Source organism: Hydra vulgaris, chromosome 06 (genome assembly GCF_038396675.1).
Source record: "Hydra vulgaris chromosome 06, alternate assembly HydraT2T_AEP".
NCBI lineage: Eukaryota > Metazoa > Cnidaria > Hydrozoa > Anthoathecata > Hydridae > Hydra > Hydra vulgaris.
This window is the reverse complement of record NC_088925.1, coordinates 2,325,179-2,335,730: the sequence shown is the minus strand read 5'-3', so window position 1 is coordinate 2,335,730 and position 10,552 is coordinate 2,325,179. Positions and strand designations below refer to the sequence as shown.

The 10,552-nt window shown below is 28.0% G+C and overlaps 1 protein-coding gene across 2 annotated transcripts in view; it reads right to left on the bottom strand.

Moving 5' to 3' along the window:
- Window positions 1–4,683: 4,683 nt before the first annotated feature.
- LOC136081579 (toll-like receptor 1) overlaps window positions 4,684–10,552 on the bottom strand; it is a 43,503-nt gene continuing 37,634 nt past the window's right edge. For both annotated transcript variants that reach the window (XM_065798953.1, XM_065798954.1), the window contains one exon: window positions 4,684–5,097. In XM_065798953.1, coding sequence (XP_065655025.1) covers window positions 4,712–5,097 — 386 coding nt within the window. In that variant the 3' untranslated portion in view covers window positions 4,684–4,711. The remainder of the gene's footprint in view (window positions 5,098–10,552) is intronic.

The following is a 10,552-nucleotide window of genomic DNA, read 5'->3' as shown; positions in this document are numbered from 1 at the left end:
ATAATTCAGACATAAAATTATGTCAAAATATGTCGATAGAAAATATGTGGGACATATTTTATGTCGGCAGAAAATATGTCTGAAAATATGTCGACAGATCTGCCAGACATATTATGTCGTAACAACTCTGAGGTAGATTATAAATTTTATAATCTTGCCCTCTTAAAGTCCGCAAATTACCGAGGAAGCAGTTTTTATTGGTCAAAGGTACAACGTCCTTGACTGGTCAAAGGTACACGAGATGGGTTTCTTAACAGTTATTGTCTTAATCCCCATTTACGGTCAGACATAATCATCCAAAATTTTCCATAACAAAAAAAAGATGTTGGGTAATGTTTATAATGTCGTAGATGAATCAAACAACAATTTATCACAGTTTTAAAATCAGAATAAGATTAACACAAATATTTACTTTTTAAGAGCCAAAACTTATAATTGCTTGTGGATCAATACCATCTATCCCAAGTATAATGTTTTACGATAAGAAGAGTTGTCATGGACTACTATTTCAAATGACACTTCCCGTTTTTTTTAAATAATAATAGTAAGCCAACAGAGTAGAGTGACCAAAGGTACAACGTGGTCAAAGGTACAACAGGTTCCCCTATATCTTCTTTTTAGTGATGTCTTAAATATATTTGTATTTCTGGATAAACTGACACTATTGATGAAAGAAAAGACAAATGCTTCTGACTATAAAAATAAATTAAAAATTCTCACTTTAACTCCTGAATCTTGGTCTAGAGACTATGCTTTTAACTACTTTGAAGTTAGTGTGAATGCTATTCGAACAGCACGTTGTATGAAACAGGAGAGTGGCATACTTTTACTCCAAATGGATAAAATTGGAAAAAGTGTTCCACTTAATGTTGTCTCCATTGCTCAAAGTTTTTATGAAGATGATAAGTACTCACAAACTATGTCTGATAAAAAAAATTATGTAAGTGTTGAAAAAGGAAAAAATAACAGAATACAAGTACAAAAACGATTGTTATTGTGTAACCTGAAAGAATTGTACAGCCAATTTAAAGTTATAAATCCAGGGATTAATCTTGGAATTTCTAAATTTTGCAGTCTGCGTCCTAAGTGGTGTGTAAGTGTTGGAGCCTCAGGTGCTCACTCAGTGTGCGTATGCATTTATCATCAAAATGCAGTTCTTCTTTTATATGGAATGAAATGGGATATAACTTATAAACATTTAATGAAAAAGGTTTGTTTTCAGTTATAAGTGTGTTTAGTTTTCAAATTGTATAACTTTTCTGATGGATGTGGAGAACAGTATAAAAATTATAAAAATTTTCTAAATCTATGCCATCACTAAGAAGATTTTTTATTGGAAGCTGAATAGATATTTTTTGCAACCAGTCACGGCAAATCTTTTTGCGATGCAATAGGCGGTACAGTAAAACGAACAATAGCAAGAGAAAGTTTGCAACGTCCAAAGAAAAATCAAATACTAACAATCGATGCAATGTTTGAATTTTGTACTCAAAAAATACTCACAATAAAGTTCTTTAAAATTGATAAAGAAACTAAGGTTAAAGTTAGAGCTACGCAAAATAAACGATTTGAGAAGGGAAAAACAATACCAGAAACTCGAGGATTTCACCATTGCATACCAGTTTCGAAAACATCTATGTTATTTAAAAAACTAGTAACGATATAAATCCAAAATCTATGAATATAACTAAAAAATCAAGTAACCAAAATTTAAGTTTAATAAATTTTGAGCTAATGCAGAAGTACGAATATTACGCATGTACATATGACTCGTTTTGGTGGATTGCAGTAGTCGAAGAAAAAAATGAAGAATATTATAATATAAAAATAAAGTTTATGCATCCACACGGTCCATCTAAACGGTTTTTATGGCTGAAAAGGGATGATTATCGTTGGATACCTATCACCAATGTAATAACATTAATAACGCACCAAAAATAATATCAGACAAATATGAACTTTGTTCACAATGTTCTTCAAACATACAATGATCTAATTTGAAATTTTAAGCTTAAAAAATTTACCGCACCCCTTAAAATTTTACTGGGGCAGGTGTCCATTATTTTAACATTTATAATTGATATTAAGGTACTTTTTAATTATAAAATGAGTATTTTTATTTATATATTCAAATTCCTCATCTTGAGATTAACTAAGTCACTTATTTTTAGAATTTACATGTTTAAAGACTTGGTTTTATAAGGAGAAATGTAAATTTAAAAATGGCGGAAAATGACCAAAATAATAATAGTAGTCAAAATTAAAACAACCATTACTCAAAAACCGTTGGGAGTTAGACCTTGAAATTTTGGGATTTACCTTATTTTATAATGTACTAACTATAGTAAAAATATAAAGAAAATCCAAGGACATAGGGTTGCATGGCCTGGTTGTTTTGATATGGAATTACTCATAAGGAAAATATAAAAAAATATAAAAATATAAGGAAAATGTTTAATATAAGGAAAACGTTTGTTAAAATATTTAAAAAGTACGTGTTTTTTTTTAATCTAGATTTTAGCCAAAAGCTCGTATAAATGTTTTTTTTATCAATATTTTCCAATTAAATGAACATTTTTTGTGTTTCGAATACCTTTAAAGTTTTTTCATATAATAAAAAAGAACATGTTTAGGTGAACATGTTTAAATAAAATAAATATGAAATTTTCGAGTTTTTGATTTTTATTTACAAATTTTGTATTAAATTTTTTTTTTAATAAAAAAAATATTTCTTTAGAAGCGTCATATACTACTTTACATTAGTGCAAAATTTCGCCACTTTCTTTGATAACACAAAAGTTATTGATTTTTGATCCAAATTTTCCATAGTGCAGTGGTCCAACGAAGATAAGTCTGCTGAGATTCTACCGGTTCAATGGTGGGCCATAAGTGGCTTGTATATAAAGGACCGTCGTAGAAACGATGAGCAAAGTGCCAGCATATTGTGCCGAAGGCGGGAACACAACGGTCCTATAAAGGCATGTTTAAAGGGTTTATAACATGGAAGTTTGTTTGAATTTTTTTGTTTTAAATGTTTATTTTAATTTAGTTTGTTTGATTTTTTTGTTTTGAATATTTAATTTAAAGAAGATATTCTATTTATTTAAAGTAGTGATTTGTGAAATTCTTGTACTAAACCTTATACTTTAATCCACACTATGGGAAAGATTTTTTTTGTATTAAAACGATATTTTTGGCTACACAAAATATTAAAGTTTTGTGAAATTCCTGAACTAAACTTTATTCTAGCATTAACTTTTTGGACAATATTATTTTTATTTTAAAAACAAATTTTAATTTTTTGGTGCAAACTCATTGAGGATACTTTGAACTAATTTTAAAATTTCAATCAAGGCATATCAAATCGTAAAGTTATTATTTTTCTTTATAAACAAGTTGTAATTAAATTTCATAAATTAAAAAAAATCAATTTAATTCATTAAGCGTATTTTTTATTATGCTTTAATTTAACTGTAGTCAAATAACCATTAAAAACGGAGTTTAGCAGCCCCCGGTTTACGGTAGTTATATCACCAAGAAATGTAAAAGAATTGTTAGTCACTTATTGCATATTGTTAGACACTTGCACTTATTGCAATTTGTAATTAATGATAATAAAAGTTTTATCTTTATATTTGTGTTTTTATATGATGACAACATAAAGCTTTAAATACATATTTAGAAAGCATTTCAAAGTACATATCTGTTTCAAGGTACAACATATAGGTGTACCTTGAAATGATATTTCTTCGTTTACAATATTGCAGTTCTTCAAAAAGGTAAAGTAGTTAGAAAAATGTCCAAAACAATATTTGGTAACCTTTGGCTATAATTTTGTAATGAAATATTTTGTTTTTGTTTTTAATTTTCAAAGTTACACACTTTACAAAATATGTAACTTGTATTCAAGGTACAATACCTTTCCTTTTTTTTTTTTTTTGCGTCATTAATTTTCTTCTGGTTGTTTTATTAGTAATCTTGTTTTTTTTTATTTAGCAAACATTTCCTTGAACATAGTCCGAATTTGGCTAATGGTTACGGCCATAATTAACAATTAATAACAACTTTAAAATTTGTATTATAATATATGAGGAGCCCTAAGTGCTAAGTCACAAAAATAAAAATTTTGAGTTAATTCTATTTCTACGTTGTAAATACTTAAATCTATCATCCATTTAAATATCGGACCAATTAAAAAATTTTTGGTCCTAAAAATGGACAAAGAAAATGTTGATGCGCAACTGAAAGTAGTTTAGTTTTTTGTTGTTTTTTCAAAATCAGTTTACTCGGACTTACCGCGTTTTGCAAATGGGCTCCTCATTTGTATATATGTATATGTATATAAATATATATATATATATATATATATATATATATATATATATATATATATATATATATATATATATATATATATATATATATATATATATATATATATATATATATATATATATATATATAATATATATATATATATATATATATATATATATATATATATATATATATATATATATATATATATATATATATATATATATATATATATATATATATGTATATATATATATATATATATATATATATATATATATATATATATATATATATATTCACATACGTAAACTTAACTCTATTATATTTACAATGAAGTTCTTCAACGGCGCGAGAAGAAATATATTGCACTTGATGTAATATATTTTGATGTTTAATTATTTCGAATAGTTTGAAAAAGATTCCGCCAAAAATAAGGTCGAACATCTTTATCACACCAATCTAAATAAGTCATATGACTTAAGATATATGGGACATTACATTGGCGATACATAATTAGTATTACTTGATGCGACAACCCAATTTGCAATGTTTGTTCGCATATATTGCTTTTAAAAAAGTCAGGTGACATCACCACTATTGTGCGATTACTATTTTCAACAGCTTCAATTATGTTTTCCGCAAAGAAATTCCCAGGAGTATCATCTCTAATATTAATAAATGTTTTAATCCCTTTTCTTTCAAGCTCTGACACAAGTGTGTTAACGACCCAATCTCTATCCTTAGGAGCATAACATATATTGACATCATAAGTCTTTTCTATAAAAATAATTCAATAAACATATTATTATAATAGTTTACCATATAGCAGCATTAGCATTAGTAGTAATAGTAGTAGTAGTAGTAGTAGTAGTAGTAGTAGTAGTAGTAGTAGTAGTAGTAGTAGTAGTAGTAGTAGTAATAGTAGTAGTAATAGTAGTAGTAGTAGTAATAGTAGTAGTAGTAGTAGTAGTAGTAGTAGTAGTAGTAGTAGTAGTAGTAGTAGTAGTAGTAGTAGTAGTAGTAGTAGTAGTAGTAGTAGTAGTAAAAGTAGTAGTTAAGTAATTAAAAAATCAATAAAAGTAATTTAAAAATCATATATAAGAAATCATATAAATTTTTAACCCCCTCAAATTGAGGGGGGCTTAAGCTTTATATGGTCATAATACTTGAACGCTGTACAGTGGGACAAAGCCCTGTTTTTTTTGCCAAAAGTATTTTTTATCTTTTTTTTTAAGAACTGTTACAAATTAATTTTACAAACCATATAAAATGAATATCAAGCAAAATATTTCGCTAAAAACTCAAAAATTTATATAAAAAGTTTTTTTTAAATTACAATTAAAAATTATGAATTAGATTTGTCTTTATTCTAAAACGTAGAATTCCTGCAAGTAAAAAGTTCCACAACACCCAGAGGAAATTTTGATGAATTAGTTTTCTATAAGATGAAATAACAGGATCAGACCTACATAAAAGTCTTTTCATTACATATTATTTTCTCTTTGTTATTGAATTTTTAACTTTACACTCTATTTGAAATTCACATAATATGCAAATTAAGATTATGTGCAACTTTAAAATAAGTTCTTTGTTTATTCCTGCAATTTCGGCAAATTCATTCCTGTAATTTCGGCAAATTCATTCAATTCTTCATTTGAAAAGGCTTTTTGAGCAGTATTGCCGTCATTTGAATTTCCTCCACATTTTGACTAGTCAAAAGTCCCATTTTTTGTTAGAACTTTTTTTGTATAATATTCATTTTTTGTTCTTTAACAAGAGCTTTCTCTGCGTCTCCTCTTGCTTGCGTTTTTTTGATTAGTATCTTATATGAAATATGAACGAGCCACTCAAAAAATCTTACCCATGAATGTGAAAATGTAGTACATGAAAAAAGAAACAAGTTTCTATCAAAATTTATGTCAGTTCAGAAGAAACAATGATCTAGAAAAAGAGAGTATTTTGATCCTAAAAAAAATGAAGAATAGGTCTAATTGTGAAATTAGTTATTTTATGGAAAAAGAAAACAAACAAATAGTTAATGTTTGAAAGGACACTTTTCTGAAATGATAACAGGTTGGTAAAACTCGTGTTCAAAATATTGCTAAACATTTCTTTAAAAAGGGAAATCCAAGAAAAGAAAAGAGAGGTGTTGATAAAAAAAGCCAAAAATTCAGTGAGAAGCGTAATGCTGTGGTAGAATTTATAAAGAGTCTTTCTGGAAGGGAGAGCCATTACAGTAGAAACAAATCTAGAAAACTGTATCTGCCATCAGAGCTAAAAAGCATTAAAAACACAGAGAAGCAACCTAGTCTACCAGTAACATGAATTTTTATATTTAATTTTAATTTAGGGTTTGGTTCTCCTAAATCAGATGCATGTTCATTTTGCAGAAGAATTCGACAACAAATAAAGTGTGAAAATGATTTAGAAAGAAAGAACAGTTTATAGCTGATTTAGCTGTTCACAAAGGAAGTACAAATGCGTTCTATGATCTTCTGAAGGAACAAAGAGATGATTTGAAAATTATTTGCTTTGACCATCAGCAAAGCCAAATCATCCCTAAAGTTCCAGACCAGCAAGTTTAATACAGTAGGCAACAAAAAAATATACAACTTTTGTGTTGCAGATAATAAAAATAGTGGATGATTTAAAGATAATGTCACTATCTATATTTAGAATAAGAACGACTTAAAAAAAAAAAGTTCTTCTTGCTCCAGCACAATGTTTGACAAGCTTTGCACTATAAACATTGATGGCATAGACACTGTTCACTTAGTTTCTGATGCTTGTGGTGGTCAAAATAAAAGTAGCGCTTTAATTTATATAGCAGGCTTCTGGCTGTTAAAACATGCACAAGAATTAGTAAAAACAATTGAATTTTTGTTTCCTGTTCGAAGGCATACATCTTTGCCATGTGACCGTGTATTTGGAAATTTTGAAAAAAAGTTTATGAAAATTGAAAGAATATATTTTCCAGAACTATAATGTTTTCAGTACTCAGAGAGATATAAAAATTGCTTGAATAGACTGGAATGCGTTTGATTTCAAGTCAGTATGCCTAAGAGTCTTTCATAGCCAATGCCAATTAAAATTCAGGAGAATAAAAGTTTTTTTATTATAAGAGGATCAGCTAAAAATATTAAAGCTCAAGTGGAACCTAATTTTAAATTTTTGCTGATTAGTCCTCAGATTATAACTAAAAGAGGTCATAATTGTTTATCTTGTCACTCTCATATTCAAAAAGGAGTCCCAGTAGCAGAAGCTAAAAAAAAGATATCAAAAGCTTAATGCATGTGCATGCAGTAGTGAACTAGGAGCAAGATAATCGTTTTGACTTTTTTAAAAAGTATAGTTAACAACTCTTATAGAAAAAGATCCAGAAGATGAGGAAGATACAATATGCAATTGTCTTGGAAAAGATGCTGCTTGTAATCATATTTAACTTATTCGTTGTACAATATTTTATTTTATCAAAATTTTTAATAAAAAAACTTTAACTTTTACGATAGTGTTTTGTTTATTCCCATAATTTTATTCTATAAATTTTTACTATAATTCATGCAGATCAAAGCATTTCCTTGCAAATCATTTTAATGCTTTTTAATAAAACAAATCAAAACTTGCACGAATTCAATGAAGCTAACACTTATACATACATATATAGTTTTTCGTTAACTAATTATTAAGTGTCCCAAAAAAAAAATTTTTTTTTCACGGATGTTTTTCCAATTCCCTTATGATTCCTGAGTTCATATGTATGGGTCAATTTCATGTAAAATCTCAATTTCTTCATTTTTGATAAAACTTAACATTTTTTTATATTTTCTTTAGATGTGAACCAAACAATTTTAAATTTTTAATGCCCCTTACCATAAAGGATTTGAAAAGCCAATGTTTTTAGACTATATAAGAATCAGTCCATCTGGGCTATTTGGTACAGAAGGTTCATTGAAGCCTGATTCACAGAGAGGGACAAGAATGATGACTATTTGAACAAAATTTGTGTTTTCTGTATACTGTTTTGTTATAACTGGATTTTGTCTATTATTTTGATTTTACCCGCTTATAGCAAGCCTTCCCAGGAAACGGGCGCGGTTTTTCATCTTGTATAACCACACGCGAGTATTTTATTTTAGACAACTTGGTCACGGGCGTTTGCAAGTTTTATAATAATCATCGCGAAAAAAGTTTCAAAAACAAAAAAACAAAAACCAACTAAATAGGAAATAGAAAGAAAATTTAATTAGAAAAAAATAAAAATAAATTAATCATTTAAATAATTTGTGTACTGTTTACGTTTTTGTTTCTTTAGAGTGGTTGTTACATTCAGCAACAAAATTAGGTAGCTCGAAGCAAAAAAAAATGGTTTTCAGCCTACAATAAAAAGAATGTTAGTCCGAAAAAGTTATAAAAAATAAAGCAATAAACTTACAACTACACAGGGCCGACGACACGGGTTTTGAAGTAGGGAGAGGGGGGGGGGGAGAAGGGCATAATTGTCGTCAATTCTTAAAGAAAATTCTTTTAGAAAAAAAGCGTGCGTATGTGGGGAGGGGGAGGAAGACACGTGTCCCCCAGGTGTCGTCGGCCTTGTGCAAAAGTAATAACGCTATTAACTACACTGCATTATAAAAGTAATATCACTATAACAGTGTTATTACTTTTATAACGCACTTATAACTTTTATAATTCATTCTTTGCTTAAACAACATAAGTAATCCCAAATTTTAATTGAAGTAGAAAAGTCTAGAAAAATAGAATGCATATTCAAATAATAATTAAAACTTAAGGAACTTAAACAACTTTATAAAAACGTACTGTATAAAAAGTCTTGCATTATGAAAAACGTTACTAATAGTCCGTAAAAACGCGCGTTGATTTTAAAATTAACTAATAAAAATTTATTGGTTGATTTCAAAATTAACGCGCGTTTTTACGGACTAATAGTAACATTTTTCGTAACGGTAAACTTTTTATAAAGTAAGTTTTTATAAAGTTGTTTAAGTGATTTGTAAATGTTCCTGAATTTTCTATAATATTTGAGTATCCGCTTTATTTTTTCAAAATGCTTTTCTACTCTAATTAATATTTGGAATCACTAATGTTGTTTGAACAAAGAATGAACTTTAAAACTAATAAGCGCTTTATAAAAGTAATAACACTATTATAGTTTTATTACTTTTATAATGCAGTTAGTGACTAGAGTGTTATTACTTTTGTAATCGTAGGTTTATTGTTTTGATTTTTATAACTATTTTGCTAACAAACTTATAATAATTTGCTCCTTGAAAACAAAGTACAAGGCTTTGCATAAAATAAAATTTTGAAGACCAGATATTTTTCCAGAGTTCCAGAGTTTGCAACTCGCGATCGCTTACTTTAATCCTTGGTATATACTTGTTGGGTCACTCCATATAGTCGCGGTCGTGACATTTCTACTGCAAAAGATGAAATTATAAGCAAGGAACTTAATAAACCTTTTTTTTTTGTAACGAGTACATTTGGTCACGTACTACTATCTATAATTTACAGTACTATCTATAATTTACAGTAAATTTGCATCGCTATGTCAAAATAAAATCAGCCGCGGTCGTGACAGCTGCAAAAACAGAATCAGAACTTGTTTAAGTAATTTTTTTTTTTTGTAGGAAACTTTCAACAAATTAAAAATTTAGCCTTTTTAATTATTCTTCATTCTTTTTTGTTTGTTCATGTTTTACATAAAATGGTAGCTATAAAAAAGTCACGGTCGTGACACATCGCGGTCTTGACAAAATATTGTGATATCAGATAACATTACAATTTAGGTAACAAATCACTTTATTAAATTGCAATATTAAAGACATATTTAAATAAACTAAACAAATTAATATACTAAATAACGATTTTTTGTTTGCTGTGTTATTCGTCTGATAGTGGTGATATTTTTTTCATGCTAAAAATTTCATTCTTAACTTTCCAGTAATGGTAAAGTTGTATATCTTCAACCTTTTCTGCTAGCAGTAAATTATCGCTTAGTTGACTATAATGTTGATCGATTTCATCTTCAGTCAAATATATTAAATTTACCGTCGAATCTTTGCATATAGCTTCATTAAACTGCCACGCATTTTGAATAATAACTTGTCTTGCTTAAACTTTTTGATATGCTATTATTTTTAAAGTTCCTCCTACCCCATCAATGGCTCCTTCTCCGTGGGCTGTAGCAAAAGAATTCCACTCGAAAGTTGGA